Source organism: Chiloscyllium plagiosum, unplaced genomic scaffold (assembly GCF_037043375.1).
Source record: "Chiloscyllium plagiosum isolate Xiang-an unplaced genomic scaffold, Cpla_swu_hap1 HiC_scaffold_5, whole genome shotgun sequence".
Classification (NCBI taxonomy): Eukaryota; Metazoa; Chordata; class Chondrichthyes; order Orectolobiformes; family Hemiscylliidae; genus Chiloscyllium; species Chiloscyllium plagiosum.
The window spans coordinates 10,435,284-10,455,893 of record NW_028270143.1 but is presented as its reverse complement, the minus strand read 5'-3'; the positions used below and the strand labels follow the sequence as shown (position 1 = coordinate 10,455,893).

The window sequence follows — 20,610 nt, the reverse complement described above, 5'->3', positions numbered from 1 at the left end:
GTCTTGATCAGGTCCTCAATGCCCAGTTTTTCTCATTAGCTTGCACTTCTGTCAACTTGCCATTCAAAAACACAAAAACCTAAACATGCACAGGCAAATCTCTTGATAAACATTGTTCGATTCACTGCAACAAAAGCTTATAACCCGGTCTACATGAGTAATTGTGATTGTGAAAATCTTGCTTTCCAAAGTACAAGACTTCAAACTCCAGTTCACCTAAAGGCTATAATTGATCTTCACTCTCTCTGTGCGATGACACATGAAATTGACTGTAATGCCCAATTTTTCAATACTTGGAAATTATAATCATGTGTCCATTGTTTCAAATCAATATCATGATAAATTAATTTTAATACAAATAATAGTAATTACACATATCTATTTTGTAATAGAATATAATAAATTAATATTAGAATTAAAATTATGATGATAGCAGATTTTATTTGAAAGCCTATTTTCAGTTGTGATTTACAGAGTAATATTGGGTCATTTCAGTTGTTATGGAGAATAGGAAAGAATTGGCTAAGGGGTTTGAGTTGGTATTGAGTTGGCAAAGAGACGATAATGTACTGTGGGGCATGGCTTTGTAGGGGAGGTGTATGGATATAGCCTTTGACCATGTTCTTCCAAATAGAACTGACCATTGGTGTGCTAAAACAAAGAGCCCAGTACCTGAACTGTGCTGAAAGAACCCTGCAGTATTTGGACATGCGAGTCCTGATTCATGGTAGTCTGCTGCTTCCAGTGCAACCTGGCCATCATGTGGGCCACGCTAGTGCTACAGTGCGAATAGCAAGAAACTCGGAAGCAAGTTGAGGGAGAGGAGGAAATAGGGAGGAGGCAACAATCTTTTCAGTTTTCCAGTAAAGATGCCTGCAATCAACTCATCTGGCAATGGCTTCACTGAGCACATTGCCAAATCCCTATTATACAACAGTCATACATCTAACATTCCCTCTGTAATTGAGCACAACACCATGCTGTTGGCCACAATGCAGAAATAAAGAAAAAGTCCAGAAAACAACAATTTAAATAAACTTTATTCAATAAAAATCTAACATTCCATATGAAAGTTAGCCAATCATCCAGGTGCACTCACTTAGTCTTATGGGTGTGATTGAAAGGGGGCCTGTTATGGCACAGGTGTATGGTCCCTACCCCTGGTCCAGGAGGCCTGGGTTCAAGTCCCATCTGCTCCAGAGGGGTGTAATAACATCTCTGAATAGATTTACTAGGGGAAGGAAAAGGTGTGCTTGACTGTCCTAGTACATCTATTCAATGCTATCCCAGTATTTGCAGCTTTGCTGATAGAAGGTTATTGACTTTCAATGAGGGACCCTTTGAAAACAAAGTCCAATACCTTTGGGTCTAAGAACCAGTCTTCAGACTACACCATCTTGGCACGTTTGGGCTCATAGGCTGGCAGGCAACAGTAACCAGTCAGTGGAGTGGCATGCTGGGAGGGTGAATGCTGTCATCATGGAAGGGATTGGTAGTTTTGTTTGTCACTGAGCCACTCCCATATTTTCCCAGAGTGTCACCTCAGTTATCCCAGTAATCATGAAGAAAAAACTGTTGGATTGCCATGAGAATTTGTGAAAGCTCAGTGCTGCTTTGATATCTGTTGGCAGAATGGCAGCAGTTTAGGCCTGCATGACAGCGACCTGAGACTCAGTTTCCAATCCATTGCTCAGATCATGATAAATTAACTTCAATACAAATAATAGTAATTACACATATCTATTTTGTAATAGAATATAATAAATTAATATTTGAATTAAAATTGTGATGATGGCAGATTTTATTTGAAAGCCTATTTTCAGTTTTGATTTACAGAGTAATATTGGGTCATTTCAGTTGTTATGGAGAATAGGAAAGAATTGGCTAAGAGGTTTGAGTTGGTATTGAGTTGGCAAAGAGACGATAATGTGCTGTGGGGCATGGCTTTGTAGGGGAGGTGTATGGATATTACCTTTGACCATGCTCTTCCAAATAGAACTGACCATTGGTGTGCTAAAACAAAGAGCCCAGTACCTGAACTGTGCTGAAAGAACCCTGCAGTATTTGGACATGTGAGTCCTGATTCATGGTAGTCTGCTGCATGTTGCAATGGAAGCAGAGCATGCACAGCAACATGCTAGGGTCTGTGCATGTTCTCATGGAGTTGGCCACAACTTGCACACTAGAAAGGAGGATGTTCAAATCTGCATTAAGCCCTGTGTCAAAGGCTGATGCTGGACTCCTTTATTCTCTGTGACAGTGACATTAGGACTTGTGTGTACACACCCATCAGTGTTTTCTGCACGCTGCCTCTTGCAATTCTGATCTGAGTCCTTTGCAGCAAACCATGTATTGCCTGCATTGCAATGAACAAGCAAGGTGTAATTACGCTTTGTGGGCAAAAGTGAGGACTGCAGATGCCGGAAACCAGAGTTTACATCAGAGTGGTGCTGGAAAAGCACACAGGTCAGGCAGCATCCGAGGAGCAGGAAAATCAACATTTTGGGCAAAAGCCCTTCATCACTAATTACATTTTGTGATCACTATGCCTGTTATCAGACCTGATTTAATTACCTCATCCCCATCCTCTTTAGTTTCATTGCCTAGCAAATGAATGGATAGTGAGATCTTGACGTCATTTAGGATTTGTTAAACCAGAAATGTACATTTTTCTGGAATCAGTGTTATTTGTACTCACATTTTGCACCTCTTACCTGTCAGAGCATTTGTCATCGAACTATTGCAAACAATGATCTGTTGTTCAATTTACACTTGTAAATAATTTACTTAATTGACATGTCAATCACACTTCAACGGATTTCAGTGAATGAGAAAGCTGCTGGCAAGAGTGATTGAGATTCTAACTGTTTCTAGTAAAAATCAGACTGTGAGCTCCTTTTTTTCCCTGGTTAAACAATTATGAGACGTTAAAAAATAATGATGGTTGGGGAAGTTAGAACCAATGGATCCATTGGTCCTGTAATAACTCTTAAAATTCAATACAAACTTTGCTTTCTTTTATGTACACATTTTATTGGAGTTTGTTATAGCCAGAATATCCTGAAAAGCAATAGCTTAAATCGTTGTGCCTCATTCCTCCAGTGACAAATTTAGGCCAGAGTTTGCTGGTGAACTAGTTAGATTTGACCTCGGAGAGCACTGCAGTTAGTTAGAAACTGTGCTGTCCAAAACAGATCCAGCCAGGTGCTGTGGTCAGACAGAGAGTAATATAACGGTCTATTTAATGTGTTCCATAAAAATAAGGGAGCTAACAATTCATTCAGTTTTCTTATTTTTCTATTCTAAAAATTGATCGGTGTAAATAGAGTCATAGTATTTTTATTTTGTTATTAATCTCTTGTTGCTCATCATTATGACAGCTCAAATGGACATCAGAATGCTAAAACAAAGACTGCTCCATTGTTGTTGCAAATCCTGATGCCTGGTTAATTTCACTCTAACAATTTGTCTTGTCTGAGATATCTTGTTTTAAGCAAAGTTATTGCAGTAAGTTAAAACTTGTTAGAAAGTGAAGTACCAAAACTATTGTCTCCTTATATACACCACCATATAAGTGCAGCAAAATATAAGGATTCTGAGGTCTGTAATGAAAGCAAAGTCAAGATAATAGCTGAAATATTTCCAGGGGAATCCTTTTTTCCACCACGTTATACCAGCGACTTCACTCCTAATCTACTCAGGTAAGGTTATCATATTGACCTGACCCAATTTATAGAATCATAGAGCATAGAAACAGGCCCTTCAGCCCAACCCACCCGTGCCAACCAGGTTTCCTGAACCAAATTATTCCCAGTTGCCTGCGTTTGGTCTGTAGGCTTCTTAACCTTTCCTATCAATGTACACATTCAGATGTCTTTTTAAATATTGTAACTGTACCCGCCTCTACCATTTTCTCTGGCAGCTCGTTTCGTATATACATCACTGTCTGTGAGAAAAGCTGCCCCTCAGATCCCTTTTAGATCTTTCCCCTCCTCACCCTAAACTTTTATGCCTTCTAGTTTTGGACTCCCCTACCCTTGGGAAAAGAGCTTGGCTTTTCATCTTATCATGGCTTTCATGATTTTATAAACCTCTATAGGCTCACCCCTCAGCCTCCTAAACTCCAGAGAAAAAAGATCCCAGCCTATCTAGCCTCTTCTTTTAACTCAAGCCTTCCAGTCCTGGTAATATCCTTGTAAATCGTTTTGCACCCTTTTCAGTTGAATATCATCTGTCCTATAATAGGCCAACCAGAATTGTACACAGTACTCCACCCAGCCAAATGTTGTGCAATTATTTACAAAATGCATTTCCAACAAGTTACTTGGAACAACTTATTTCCTGATAAAGGATAGACTAGTATGAAAGGGATTTGTCCAATTCATCGAGGACTGATGTTAGGAAGCCTTTACATCTCCCATCAGTGGACATGCATTTTAAAGTAAATCAGTCCAATTAGTTCATGCGTCAATAAATGCTTTAGAGTGTGAATTCCTTTCAACATTGAATAACTCCTCCCTGAGGGAATCTCAGAAGCCAAAGGGTACTGTAGGATTGAACAGGGCGGTGCAGATTAGAGATCCTGTCACCTTCCTGATTCTCTCTGATTAAGTGCAAAGCAGGAAGACTTAAGAACAGTCTTTTTGCCTGAATGCCAACCAAGTCCCTTAAGTGGCCTCACTTTGCTGATGTTTGTATTGAACAGCAGCTCCCAGAGACTGCACCATGTGGCAGGGAGCATGGTGGGTAGATACCTGCTTGCTGGGAATTTCATCTAATGGAAACTTAAAATATATCATTTAAAATAATTAGGAGAAAATGTCCATTATTTTCGAATACTTGGCAGCATCCAACATTATTAAATCTGTGAATGCTTCTGTAATTAATTGAATGAGTTAAATAAATCAATTCTTCCCTTCCAAATTTGCTTCTCAGCAAGTGTGTAAGCGTTGGAGATCTGGATATTGTACTGATGAACACGTGCCTAAGAATAATTGTTCTGATCTCATAACGTGAAAATGAGCCACTATATGTGTAAAGAGAATGCTCAGGTTTGATTTGAATTAACTTGACAACTAGGTACTGAAGTCGGGGATCCAAACTCTGGGTGATCTGAAGCCATTTCTAACTGATTACAGTAATGTCTAGCCAACAAGCTCAATTACTATTAATCTAAAATTTTATTGGTTGGAGGAAAATCCAAATATGCTTGACTGTCAAAAGACTTGTTTTATTATTTAATTGAGCTTCAAGATTTCAATTAAAATGTTAGATTCAGTCAGTAAAAATGTTACCCTCAAGAATTCCTTTAAATTTAATACATTAAATTTGCAGGTTTGTGATCAAGATAGCAATATATTAAATATTTACCTTCGATAGAGACAATTTGACTGAACGACTGGGTACTAATTTTGACCACTCCAGCACATCTGACCACTTCTGAGCCAGCTTATCCTGCAGTAGCGATTAATGAATCAATATCTTTGTACACTCAGGATCACCCTTGATAGCAATGACGTGGAACTATTCGAATTTTCTCAGCAAGGTGGAGTGGCACTGAAGTATCAGGAAATTAAAGCATGCCATGAGTAATCCTGAAATTTCCCTGCCAATAAGAAAAGTGTAGATGCCATAATATTATTGCACAGATGTTATCAGGAAATGCCAGGCCACAAATTTGTAGTGATACTAACCATCCACATTTCATCTGGGATTTAAAAAAAATATTTTTTTTTCTTTAATGGCAGCAAACTGTCAGAGGTTAAACCTGTAAGAGAACAAAATCAAGATTCTGTGTTATCATAACTGATTTTTGTGAGCTTTGAGAAATTTTTATTTGATTTTTTATGTCCATCCAAAATTAAGGTTGGTTTAATATATTCCCTTGTGTGACTCGATCGCATTTTATAAAGTAACCAAGTTTGTTTTCTTTACTCTTGCAATGTATTTGGATTATCATAAACAATGATCAAGCTGAACTGTAACTTGGTTACGAAAGCTGCGGAAAAGATGGCTGCCTTTGGAGTTATGTGGTTTCTGTGCTGGAGGTTTGTGAAGGCATTTGCACAATTTTGGGTACATTAATGACAAATGAATCAATCAGTTCATCATAAAAGTAACATCTTTTGACCAAATTCTAAAACATTCCAAAATAATCTTAAACTGATGTGCGTAAGCACTTAGACATTGTTAACTGAACACTAGATGGGCGGCACGGTGACACAGTGGTTAGCACTGCTGCCTCACAGCGCCAGAGACCCGGGTTCAATTCCCGTCTCAGGCGACTGACTGTGTGGAGTTTGCACCTTCTCCCCGTGTCTGCGTGGGTTTCCTCCGGGTGCTCTGGTTTCCTCCCACACTCCAAAAATGTGCAGATTAGGTGAATTGGCCACGCTAAATTGCCTGGAGTGTTAGGTGCAGGGGTAAATGTAGGGGAATGGGTCTGGGTGGGTGCGCTTCGGCGGGTCGGCATGGACTTGTTGGGCCGAAGGGCCTGTTTCCACACTGTAAAGTAATCTAATCTAATCTAATCTAGATGGCTCACAATTGCATTTCTCCAGTATTATTTTTGGATTAAAAACACATAAGACCTGCCAAGTCTAGCATCATCTTTGAAGAGAAAAGCAGGGTTAATGTTGTTGAGTATTTCGAGTATTTTCTATTCAAAATTACACACCAGGTTATAGTCTGACAGGTTTACTTGGAAGCACTAGCTTTTGGAGCGCTGCTCCTTCATCAGGTGGTTGTGCAGCAGGACCATAAGGCACCGAATTTATAGCAAAAGGTTACAGTGTCATGAAGCTGAAATGTATTAAACAAATTTAGATTTTTAGTATATATATTAGTATATATTTCAGCCTTATGACACTGTAACCTTTTGCTATAAATTCTGTGCCTTATGGTCCTGCTGCACAACCACCTGATAAAGAGGTAATCCTTTCAAATAAACCTGTTGGACTATAACCTGGTATGTTGTGATTTTTAACTTTGTCCACCCCAGTCCTCCTGTTTTTATTTCAGGTTTTCAGCATCCTTACTATTTAGCTTGTACTTTCAGTCTTGCCAATAGTTTGGCAATATAATTGAGTTATTAGTTAATAGCACAGAAATAGAATGTTTTGTTGGGCATGTAACCAATTGTCCAATGTTTTTCCCATTTGTCCTTTTATCTGTAGAATCTGTTTGTGGGCTGCCTCTAGTCCTGTACCACCAGGGTAGCTGTTCTCTTGCCAATACCTTTGCCTCTGTTTTTCCCAGATCTGTTTTTAACTGCGGTTCCACCCTCAAGCTCTGTATTCCTACATTATCCCCTCACTCACTCCCCTCACCCAATCCTTCCCATTCAAATATTCATGCCATTTCCTTTTGAAGGTTAACTATCAAAGGTGTTTTCACCACTCTTTTAGGAAGTGCATTCCAGATCACCGTAACTTGCTGCATAAATGTTACTATCCTCTTGTTCTTTTTTTTGCTCTGGTTCTTTTGCATGTTCTGTGTTCCCTAGTTACTGACCCTGCTGCCTGCTGGAAATCATTTATTCTTCTTCACTCTATTGGCACAGAGATTTTGAGAATTCCTTTTTAGTGCCCATATTCAGTATGTTTATATGTAACGAGTGTGTGTTTTCTTACCCATGGAGTGGTTATCCCAATTAAATAATTCCATCAGCAAGTTTTTTTGAGTAAATAGAAAGGTAGTTTCCTCTCACACTCTTAGCTCAGATGTTTGAAGTTCGATGCTTCCCATGCACACACAAAGTTTAAACACATAACAAATACAAATTGATTTTTCTCAGTCAAATGCTTACAGTTTCATAAATGAATTGATGCTTTAGTTGAAGTGAAGATCTTGTAAAGCAGGGAATTCTCAATAAGGTGCAAAGTTTCTTGTGGGCACCTTTCGAGGAGGTTGGTACTCTGGTGAATGCTACATTGAAACAGGGAGTGGGCAATCATTCTCCTGCTTTCAAGTTATCGATGTTTATGACCTTGATTGATTCAGCTGGAAGTCATCTCATCGATGGCTTTCTTAAGAGTAGTTTCTTGCTACTTTAAAGGTTGTCCCTTTCCCAAATAACATGGGATGGTTACGTTGATTTATACTTCCTCTGTTGTGGATTTCGTACCTTCAGAGTTTAAGACAGCCACTTTATTTGTATTTGCAAGACCCATTCAGTTGATAATGCTCTTCTACAAACATAGGAACAAGTTACAAGAGTAGACCACTTGACACTTGCAGCCATTCCACCATTCAATAAAATCATAGCCAATCCAATTTTAACCTCAACTGTATTTTGCTGCATATCTCCTGTAATCTATATCCTTTGGATATAGGCCTAGCCAACCTAGCTTTTACTTTGACAATTTGCTCAATCTAGGTATTGTCTGAACTGCGTTTAACACATTAACATCTTTCTGTATGTATAGTGACCGATACTGTACACAGTACTTTAGATGTGGCCTTACTAATACCCTGTATAACTGAAGCATAACCTCCCTGTTCTTGCATTCAATTAGCGTCATATAGCACTGAAGCAGACCCTTCGGCCATGCCAACCAGATTTGCTAAACTGAACTAGTCACAATTGCCTGCATTTAGCCCATGTCAATCTAAACCTTTCCTATCCATGTACCTGGGAGAAAGTGAGGACTGCGGATGCTGGAGATCTGAGTCAAGGATGTGGTGCTGGAAAAGCACAGCAGGTCAGGCAGCATCTGAGCAGCAGGAAAATTGACGTTTCGGGCATAAGCCCTTCATCAGGATCATTTCTCCTGCTCCTCAGATGCTGCCTGACCTGCTGTGTGTTTTCCAGCACCACACTCCCCACTATCCATGTACCTGTCCAAATATCTTTTAAATGTTGTAATTGTAAATACCTCTACTACTTCCACTGGTAGCTCATTTCATAGACACACCACCCTTTGTGTGAAAAAAAGTTGATAATTACATTCTATTGGCTTTCTTGATTATTTGCTCAACCAGAATACTAATCTTTTGTGATTCATCCATGAGGCCATCAAGCTCTCTCTCCATCACAGAGCTCTACAACCTCTCGCTATTTTGATAGCATGCTTTTTTTTATTCTTTCTGACGAAATGGACAATTTCACATTTTCACAGTGTTGAGGCCCCAACACTGACCCTTGAAGCATGACATTCAGTCAGCCTGAAAAAAGACCCATTTACTCCTATTCTCTGCTTCCTGTTAGCAAACCTATCTTCTGTCCATGCCAATACGTTACCACCAACACCATCAGCTTTCAATTTTCGCAATGACCTTTAATGCAGCACCTCATCAAATGCCTTCTAGAAATCTAAATACAACATTTTGACTAGTTCCCCTTTATTCACAGCACAAGTTACTTCTTGAAGAACTCTAATAAATTAGTTAAACAAGAGTCCTCTTTGATAAAGCCATATTAGCCATGCCTGATTACTTTGAACTTATCCACATGCCCTTTAACAAAGTCTTTACTAATAGCTTTGAACAATTTCCTTATGACAGATGTTAAACTCAATGGCCTGTAGTTTCCCGCTTTCTGCCTCCCTTTTTGAATGAAGGAGTTTTAATAACTAGTTCCAATCTAAAGGAACTTCTTCTGAATCGAATGAGTTTTGGAAAATTAAAGCAACACATTAATTATCTCACTAGCTACTTCTTTTAAAGCCCCAGGACAAAATCCATTAGGACCTAGGGACTTGTCAACTTGCAATTTCAATGATTTACTCCATATGATTTCCCTGGTAACTGTACCAAGACTTACTTTGTTAACTGTGTTTTTAAATATCTGAAGAAACTTTTTAAAATATTTTTGGCTAACTTTCTCTTGTACTCTAATATTTCCCTCCTGATTAATATTTTAGTATTCATATTTTTTTTTGTATTCCGTACAATCTTCTGACCTGCCACCAATCTTTGTACAGTTATATATATTTTATTTGAATGTGATCCTATTTTTGGTGGGCCCATCCTTTAGAGCTTTCTGCAATTTGTTAGAATATATCTATTCTGTGCTTTCTGGAATATCCCCTTAAATGCTTTCAACTGTATCGTTATTATCCTATGCTTTAATCTAAATTTCTAGTTCATTTTATCTAGTTCTGCTACCACAGCCTCATAATTGCCCTTATTTAAATTCAAGATAGTGGTCTTGAATCCACTCTTCTCTCCCTTAAACAGCATGTGAAATTCAGTCATTTTTGCCTGCTTGGCTATCTTCTGTAACAAAGTCTCAGAAAACTGTCCCCAGTATTTGAACTGAGGTTTATCTTTCCTTGGAATGTTTGACAAAGTCACTGCAAATAGAGAGTAGAATCAATAATGTGCATTGTAGGAGCAAAACTGTATGAGCAAACTATTGCAACAGACACAAAAGTAGGAAAGGAATATAACTTCATCAGGAACGCAAGTTGCAGAAAATTAAATGAAAATCATGTCACTCTGCTTATTCCAAAAACTTCCTTTCATTTGAGTTTGTGTCTATTTGGATATTGCTCTACAGTTATGTCAGGGTGATCCCAATTTATGGAGAATTTTGGTTTTTCGATATTAGTGATTATATAGAATTATGAAGTGTACAACAGTGAAATGGATCATTCAGATGAATTGGTCTGTATGAGTGATTATGTTATGCACAACCTTAAATCTGTCTGACCCATTGAGTTGATTTTGTAATCATTTGTGAAATTCTAGAAGTACAATGGCATTCAACAGCATTATGTTACCCTACACTGCACTGGCCATTAGTACCTTTTCCTGAATAATTTAGCAAACTGCTGTAAACATTTAGCTTACTTTCAATTTTAAATTGGTAAGTGTGAAGAACTGTGAGTGAGAAATTTAACGCTGATGAATTCTTCTTCTTTGTGCATTCAGATTCACTACAACTACTGATTTAAAATTTATGATTTAATGAACCAGGAGATACATGTCTTAACATGAATGCAATTGGTTTAGCACTGTAGTTCTCACAGTCCCCACAGTTTTTACCATTTGCTTCTCTTCCAGGAGCGGATCAGCTTTAGCACAGCTATATGGGACATCAGCCACTATGGAGCACCATCATTTCAACCACGCTGTAATGATACTGCAGAGTGAGGTAAGCACAGCAGAAGCACTGACTCTAGGCAAAAATGAAGGAAAAAAGGCCGCTGTTTGCAAATGCAATATAAAGCATAGAAGGGGTATCGGTTTTTAATAAACATGGTTGCTGAACTGCAAAATACCATGGTTTATAAATTATTGTTTTATGCATTTATGGCATGAGAATTTATAGTGTGGTAATTATTAAGCCTAACTTTAATACCAAATAGATATGCATGACTGCCTACTCTATGCAAAACCCTAGGAAAGCTTGAGTTTTATTACAAATGAAAGTTTATGCTTACGAGGATTCTTTAACGGGAATCAAGTTGATTAGTGCCACACAATTGGTTTGTTATCCAATAATTTATGCTACCACATTTTTTAGGAAAGCACAGTGTCAGATGAATTGCTTTCCCCATATACTAGTAATCTTTATTCATGTATGAAACAGTGATACAAGTTCTAAGCCATTACTTCTTACAAGTTGTAATTTAAATAGATATTTTTATTATTGAAATCTATGTGTAAATTTAACTGATAAGAAGAGCATTCATTCTCACTCAGAACTTCACTTCCATCATTGCAGTAATGCCCAATTTCCATTCTTGCACGCTGGAATTTTCAAGAAAGACATATTAAACAATTTTTTAAAAAAAAACTGTTATTTGGGATCAACTTGGAGCTCCTCAAACCCAAAAACGTGGCAAGATCTTTAAATCAGAATTGTGGGATGGCTGATCATTTTCAACAGTTTGTCAAATTTATGTAATGAGCTTGTCAGCAAGCAGCAAGAAGTCTGCAATGTCGTCAAGTGGTGTGAACATGGATGATAGAGTCCCTTTTCATTTATTAGCTATGTTTAACTGGGAACTGAAAAAACTTTATTGCCAACCTTATTGGTCATGTGCAAAATGATACAGGGGCAGAACCTTCACCCACTTCCCCTGACCCTGGAACAATTTGGCATTGGTAAGAACATTAGGAGTATCAAATTAGATCAAAACTGAGGAGCTCTCTGCTGTTGAGAGCAAAATGTCCCATTTTTAAGTCATGTATTCAATGGTGAGATGAGATTCTAGCTACTGAACAGCGATAGGTCTGTGTTCCTGCATTAATGTTCTCATTGTTAGTAAACTCATCTCATTGATAATGCAGTTTCCCAATCTCAAACCTGCTGGACAGATTCTGACATGAAAGTCAATGTGGTAACCTGGTCTCCACCAACCACCAAAATCTCATGACCCTTGCATGGCAACACATGGGCAGCAACCACAAACACCCCTTTTAGATCCGGACCTTCAAGTCCCTGTTGGCAAAGCAAGGCAGTAATCCTTCTCTATCTATATGAGTGGGATGAATACAATGAACCATGCAGGGCAGCTGTGGAATGCCAGTGATTGACCAGATGCATGGCTGACCTTTAAAAAATGTTGCTGGTGCCAGTAATCCCAGAAGGTCCTGAGAGTAACTTTATTTCCATGAGTTCTAAGTGGGACCACACAATGAGCAGGGTGTCGTAGAGTTACTGTGGACAGTTAATTAAGTGAGTTTGAGAAGATGTGGGTAGTTCTTCTATAACGTGATAGTTGCGTTTTTGTGTAATTCCGCATGATAGAAAAACATGCTGTAGAAACAGCACTTAAAGTGTTTGCGATGTGATCGCATTGCAGACAACACACGTTTTAAAAGTTCGCACTTTAGAAACAGTGTGCCCAATTTGTCACTCGCATTACAGCAAATGTGCGTTATCGAAACGTGTGTTCTGGCAGAACGGTAACTGATTTGGATGTGAACATCGGAGGTATAGTTAGTAAGTTTGCAGATGACACCAAAATGCAATGGGAGCTTGATCAGATGGGCCAATGGGCCGAGGAGTGGAAGATGGAGTTTAAGAATAGAATAAAATCCCTACAGTATGGAAACAGACTCTTCAGCCCAACAAGTCCACGCTGACCCATTCCCCTACCCTATTACACTACATTTCACCTGACTAATGCCCCTAACCTATACATCCCTGAACACAATGGGCAATCTAACATGGCCAATCCACTTAACTTGGACTGTGACAGAAAAACTGGAGCAGCTGGAGGAAATCCATGCAGACATAGGGAGAATGTGCAAACTCCACATACACAGTTGCCCAAAGCTGGAATTGAACCCAGGTCCCTGGTGCTGTGAGGCTACAGTGCTAACCACTGTGACACCGTGCTATCCACATTAATTTAGAAAAATGTGAGGGCTGTGGTTTGGAATGGCAAATCAGGGCTGGACTTATACATTTAATGGTAAGGTCCTGGGAGTGTTGCTGAACAAAGAGACCTTGGAATGCAGGTTCATAGCTCCTTGAAAGTAGAGTCAGAGGTAGATAAGACAGTGAAGAAGGCATTTGGAATGCTTTCCTTTATTGGTCAGAGCATTGAGTACAGGAGTTGGGAGGTCATGTTGGGGCTCTACAGGACATTGCTTAGGCCACTGTTGGAATATTGTGTGCAATTCTGGTCTTCTTCGTATAGGAAGGATGTTGTGAAACTTGAAAGGATTTAGAAAAGATTTACAAGGATGTTGCCAAAGTTGGAGGATTTGAGCTATACGGAGATGGTGAATAGGCTGGGGTTGTTTCCCCTGGAGTGTCGGAGGCTGAGGGATGACCTTACAGAGGTTTATAACATCATAAGGGGCATGGATAGGGTAAATAGACAAAGTCCAGGACTAGAGGGCATAGGTTTAGGGTGAGAAGGGAAAGGTATAAAAGGGACCTAAGGGGCAACGTTTTCATGCAGAGGATGGTACGTGTATGGAATGAGCTGCCAGAGGAAATGGTGGAGGCTGGTACAATTACTAGATTTAAAAGGCATCTGGATGGGTATATTAATAGGAAGGGTTTGGAGGGATATAGGCCAAGTACTGGCAAATGGGACAAGATTAGCTCGGGATATCTGGTCGGCATGGACGAGTTGGATTGAAGGGTCTGGTTCCATGCTGTACATCTCTGTGACTCTATGACCTGTAGTATGAGAAAAGTTGTTACGGCTTTCAAAGAGAAATTGTTTGTGAAACTCTTAAAAAAATTACACTTGGCAGAGTTCTGGAAAGATTTAGCCCTGTTTCTATAAGATACTCTGCATCTCATGCCATGATTTCAGTAATTACCATAACTGATATAGAATTATTATAAATATCCTTTTTTAAAATCTGTTTCCACCTTTTCCCCAGGTTTCCATAAAAATCCCATCAGGAAACCTTGGTGAAAATTCAAGATGGCTCTTAGGGATCATGTATTTGGACTGAAGGTCTTCCTGTCATTCATCGTATAACTAATTCTGTGTTTTTTATTCCCCAAAATTGTACTCTCTCCACTTTGTTCACATAAGACTACTCCTCACAATTTTTTGTCCATACTGACAACTGTGTCTTCGTGATGTTTCTTGCTTCATCAACCTGTTTGACAAATCTCCTACGTTAGCCATATTAAAGAGGGTAGTTCATGTGTGGAGTAAACTTCCAGAGGAACTGGTGGTTTAAAAGACATTTATTTTAGCACATGAATAAGAAATATTTGAAGATCTGAACTAAGAAGAGCAGGTGGGACTAGTTTGGTTTGAGATTATGGTTGGTATGGACTCGTTGGACCAATGGATCTGTTTCTATTTGTATGACTCTATGAACAGTGGCCACTTCCCGGGGTTACACTGGGACATTATCGGGGATTGTTATGCCATCCATGGAGTAAATGTGAGCAGGGTAGAGTACGAGGGACGTGTGCACTGACAAGGGTTATGAGGAATTTTGGACCACAGATGAAAGAACAGGAGAGTTACTGGAACCGTGGGTTGGGTTGTGGATGCATTCTTGGAATTTGAAGAGAGGTCTTTGTGCTCACAGAGCACATTAAGAAGGGAGACTCCCTCTGCCTAATATAGGTCCATGCAGGAAAATCTGCTGAGCTCGCCACAGTGTGGGTTAAAAGTGGCTGTGGCTGGATGAGTCCCTCTGAGTGGGAAATGGTTGCATAAACAATGGATTCAATTGGCTTATTATCATGTTGCTCACCCAGCATCTCCCCCCAATTACAGGCTGCTTGGTGGATTTAATAAGAAACAATATTGGCAAATGATAATGTGGAACAACCATGGAAACCATTAAAACAACATTCAGTTAGGTGTTGTAATATATGTTCTGCTAAAAGAGCAACTTAAACATTAGTGTAATCTAAGGATTTATAACGAAGTAAGTAACAACTGAGAGTCTGAAAAGAAGCACATGGTAAGTACATTATTATGGACCTGGCTAGACCCCTCAAAACACTTCAAGAAGGTAGTCCAGATGCTAACTTTTACTATTTGTTTTAAGTAAGTGCACAGTGGACATTCTAGGAGAGAATTAGCTGGTCAGACTACTTCGTTTTTAAACAAAACAGAATTTATTTAAAAGATTGCTGAATGAAACATAAAGAACAGAAGACAGAATACCAAATAACTTATCCTGGCAGGCTATCCCGACAAAATGATGCTGTTCCAAAATACTTGCAACATTCCCAATAAACACTCTGTGGCACAAAAGCTAAAATTAAACAAAGAAACAAGAGAGAAAAGAGAATGACAACTTCTTGCACAGAACGCAGCTGAATTCAATTGACTAATCTAAACAAAGGCTAGTTCCGCAGCTAGCTGGCCACTCCCCTTTGATTATACAGGTATTGTTTTAAGACTCAAAAGCCTTCTGCTAGAGGCGCAGTCTGTTAGGTGTCAACAAAATGGTCCCAATAAACTATCCAAACCCTGTTTAGTTGGAGCCTGACCAATTATCCTCTCTCTGAAAAAAAACTCAAGGGCACTGTAATTTTGAGAAAGGACCAGCTTTGTCACAACATTTATAGCAGCAAAGTGCGTGGTTAAAAAACATAGGAGATTAAGAGAAACATTTAAAAAGTCACAAAGGAAGCTAAAGAGGAGCTATAAAATTATATTATCAAGGAATATTAAACAAAACAGTAATACAGTATATATTTTACAGGACGTAAAGCATATGGAAGAAGTAAGGGATAGCTGGATAATGCCACAGGTAATAATAGAGTAATGGCAGAAGTACTCAGTGATTATTTAGTTTTAGTTTTTAATCAAAGAGATTGAAAAAGTAAACTTGGCATTGAATGATGAGATGATCAATGAAATGAATTCATTGGGGAATAAAAGTGGAGATGTATTTAATAAAACAACAGAGTCAAAGAGGATAAATCTCCTGGTCAGAATTGAGCAAATCTACATATTTCAGAACCTGAGCAAGAGATAGCAGAAGAATGATCACATATCAAATAATTTGCTTGAAAAAAGATGTAATGTTTTTAATGGATAGCGAAAACAATTGCTATATGCAAGAAAGGGACAAGATATGACCCAGGAATTAAAAAAGTAAGTTTGAAATTGGTGATAGAAGTGACAATGGCAACATTACTAAAGGAGAAAATAGAAGATAATAGAAAAGACTAGAAATACAATAATGAACAGCCAGCATGATTTTCAAAAGGAAAGATCTTGAAAGACCAATTTGTTTTTATTTAAGGAGTACCAGAGAGAATGGGTAATGATAATACAGCAAATGTAATTGACAGAGTTTTAAAAGATCTTTGATAAGATGACCCAGAATGAACCAACAAATACAATTAGAGAATGTTTAGTCAGTGATGGGGCAAGTGAATAAATGGATTGTCAACTTCAAGACAGAAAATAAAGCTCCGAGTAAATCAGGATGGCAGATGGCAGGAAGTTGAGTTCCCAGGGACCAATACTGGGACCATTGTTGTTAACAGTTTATACTGACGATTTGAGTTTTTGAACTACATTTGTTGATGACATGAACTAATGAGTTATGGAATGAAAGAGAATGGAGAGGAGGAGTTGCATAGGCAACACTGAAAATGATTGAAAGAAATTACAGGAGTGCATTTATAAACTTGCAGAGTGGACAAGTAATTGCAAAAATAATTTTGAGAGATGAAGATGACATATTCTGGCGAAAAAAATAGAGCAGTCGCTTCTTATTTGGAACGTGAAAATATTCCTATAAAAGGAAATAAGGGAGCTCAGAGTATATCAGTCGCTAATGTTGCACTATAGCAGTTCTTGTCCATATGTAGCAACATTCAGGCTTGGACTGATAAGTGGCAAGAAATATCCATGTCACAGAAGTACCAAAAAATGACTATCTCCTCCTGACACAGAATTGCATTACCACCACTGACTCCCCACTATCACCATCCTGGATGCTGCCATTGATTTGAAGCTAACATTTACCAGCCAAACAAATATTGTGGCTACAAGAGTAGGTCAGATGCTAGGAATTCTGTGATAAGTAGCTCAAATCCTGACTCCCCATACCCTGTCTGCTATCTATAGGGTACAAGTTGAGGGTTTGATAGGATACTCTGCACTTGCCAATTAGGGTAATAGAGATGTACAGCATGGAAACAGACCCTTTGGTCCAACCCATCCATGCCCACCAAATATCCCAACCCAATCCAGTCCCATCTGCCAGCACCTGGCCAATATCCCTCCAAACCCTTCCTATTCATATACTCATCCAAATGCCTCTTAAATATTGCAATTGTACCAGCCTCCACCACTTCCTCTGGCAGCTCATTCCATACCTGTATCACCCTCAACTTGCTGAACACCATCCAGACAAAGCAGTCTGCTTGATTGGTACCAGATTCACCATCTTCACCATACACTCCTTCCACCACCAATGCTTGGTGGTAGCATTGTGTACTGGCTTCTCCATGGATCCTCAATGGTACCTTCCAAATCTTTGATCTCTACCACCTGAAGGTGAAAAGCAGATGATGTATAAGAAGTACAACACCTGCAAGTTCCCTTCCAAACCATACGCCATCTTATCTTGGAACGGTAACACCACTTCTTTACCGTCACTGAGTCCAGATCCCGGAAATTATGGATTTTGGGCACATCTCTGGTGTCAAGATGATAGTGGAGTAGGGCGCTCCAGCCAGAGCTCATTCTCTGCCTTTGTCTTCTTCTGGCCAAAATGGTGGCAGTTTTTATTTCACTTTTGTTGAGTGCTTTCTTTTGAAACTTTTAACTGTTGTACCTACCTGGAGAGGAATGGAGGAGGCGTGTCGTGGACCGGAGGCCATTGCGGGAGGGGCAAGGCCTCAAGTTTTGAAGCCCAGTGGGCTCTAGAGTCTAGGTGCTGGCACAGACTGAGGTGAAAGGACTGTAAATCGAGTACTCTTTTTCCTTTTTTATTCTTATGTTGTACTTCTATTTGTTATTCTTTCAATTTTATGCTAAATACTTACGTATCTGTACGTAGGTATCTTGTATGTAAGGAGGCGCTGTAAGCAGCGACATTGCAAACTTTTCACTGCACATGACAATAAAACTAATTAATTTATTCATTCCCTCACTAAAAGCATTGTGGATACGCCGTAAAGGTTTGCAGTGGTTCAAGAAGGCAGCTCACCACCCTACTTCTCAGGGGCAATTAGGGATGAGCTATAAATGCTGGCCTAGCCAGTGATGCCCACATTTAGTGAACAAAGAAAAGAAAGGTTAGAAAGGCCATGAGAAACACTGGGCTTTATTTCTGGAAATATAGAATTGCCAAAGGGGAACAAAAACATAAAAGGCTGTAGAAAATCATTGGGCTGACAACATCAACCCAATATTAGCATCAACACTGCTTTCTCTCTATTGATGCTGGCAGACCTGGTGAATTTCTCTTGCAGTTTCTGTTTTTGTTTCAGGCCTTCAGAGTCAGCAGTTCTTTGTTTTGTTTTGTGCAAACGAGGGAAGTTATGTTAAACCAAATCAAACCTTGCTTCGACCACACTTATGACGACTATGTGCGGTTCTGGTTGCCATATTATAAAAAGGATATAGAGACACTGGAGAGCATGCAGATAAGACTTATTAGAAATATATAGGTATACATATCAGAAAAGGATTGACAGTCTAAGCCTCTACTTCTCTTTGCCATATATCCTATCTAGCTTCTCACTATGTTTTCTTAGTTTTGTGTGATTAAAAAGGACCAAATTTGAGAGATTTACAACTAATGCAGCTGTTTCCTATAGTATGGACTGTCCTATCCTATAAAAATAATGCAAAATGAAACTTGCCTTTACTTACCATAATGTGGTAAAAATCCATGGTGTCAGCAAAATGGTTTGATGAGAAGCGCATGCACCAAGCAATTTGATTCCATCTGAGACTTTTAATGAAGCGAATGCAGTAGGGCTGTAAGTGAAAGTTAATTATCATTGAAGGCCGGTAGTGTAGAGGACATTGCTTTGTTGATAGTAAGCAATTCAAACACTTAACACTATTTGAGTGAGGTCACTATAGCTGGCAGACATTCTTAGCACAGTACATACTTGGCCCATTTTACATTGCCTGACCTGATAAGGGTATTAAGCTTCTTCAGGCACGGCTTGTGGCATTAGAATGAACTCTTGCTCCTTTTTATTACTTTGGTGTGAATTAGTTTTGCTGAATATCTAGCCCTTTAAGCTTTTATATATTGAGTGGGAGAAACTGTGGAAAAGGATGTCCCTGCAAGCAAGCATGAGATCAAGTATATCGGGCAAAATATACTGATAGATATTATGAAAGATAATATCAAAAATGATAGCTCCAAATATTATTTATATAGTGAAAATCTAGAAGTAATTGGAAGTTCCAAAGAGATTTAGAACTTTAGTTGTAAGGTATGAAAAGAAAATCAAAATGATTCATGAAAACTTGGCCATTATAATTAGAAGAGCAAAATATGAAAGGAAAGATGATTATGCGACAGATATTGCAAACCCCCAGTTAGACCATATCAGCAGTAATTAACCGGGTCTGGGCATTGTACGTTGAAAGACTACATTTGCCTTGGAAAGATTTCAGCTCAGAATTACCAGAATATTATTGGGGCTGTATGGGTTACAGTAAGAGGTGAGTTTAGATAAAGTGAAATGGCATTCACCGGAATAGAAGGTTGAGCAATGATTTGATCTTGATTTTTGAAAGCCATCAATAGGTTCAATGAATGGAATTATTTTCTGTTGGTGGGGATATCTAGGACAAAGGGGTATATCCTTAAATAAGAGTTGGGTCATGCAAGAAGAAATTGGGGGAACATTTCTTTATACAATGTTCTGCTCCATCCCAGAAAACCAGCTAATGAATGATGGGATTCGGGCCAATTTTGCTCACTTTTAAAGTTATTTACAGAATTACACATTACAAGCACCTAACCAAATAGCCAGAGTTTGAAGCTGTCCAATTGTAGGGGCGTAAATGAAAGCACAGTTAATACCCACTACCTGTAAACAAATTTAAATACTGCACGATTAATGCACAGTGAACACTGTCTTTCACAAAACTATGCTAGTTTAATTAATAATTTTAAATCTGAGATTGATAGCATTTTTCTGAACAAAGTTTAAAAGCATGTTGAGTTAAGGCAGATAGGTGGAATTAAAATTCAGTCAAGCAGTCTTGATTGCATTGAATGGCAGGA

At 38.8% G+C, this 20,610-nt stretch overlaps 1 protein-coding gene across 2 annotated transcripts in view; it reads left to right on the top strand.

Moving 5' to 3' along the window:
- LOC122549709 (dual 3',5'-cyclic-AMP and -GMP phosphodiesterase 11A-like) overlaps positions 1-20,610 on the top strand; it is a 306,454-nt gene that overhangs the window by 234,253 nt on the left and 51,591 nt on the right. For both annotated transcript variants that reach the window (XM_087986987.1, XM_043689585.2), the window contains exon 14: positions 11,008-11,098. In XM_087986987.1, coding sequence (XP_087843113.1) covers positions 11,008-11,098 — 91 coding nt within the window. The remainder of the gene's footprint in view (positions 1-11,007; positions 11,099-20,610) is intronic.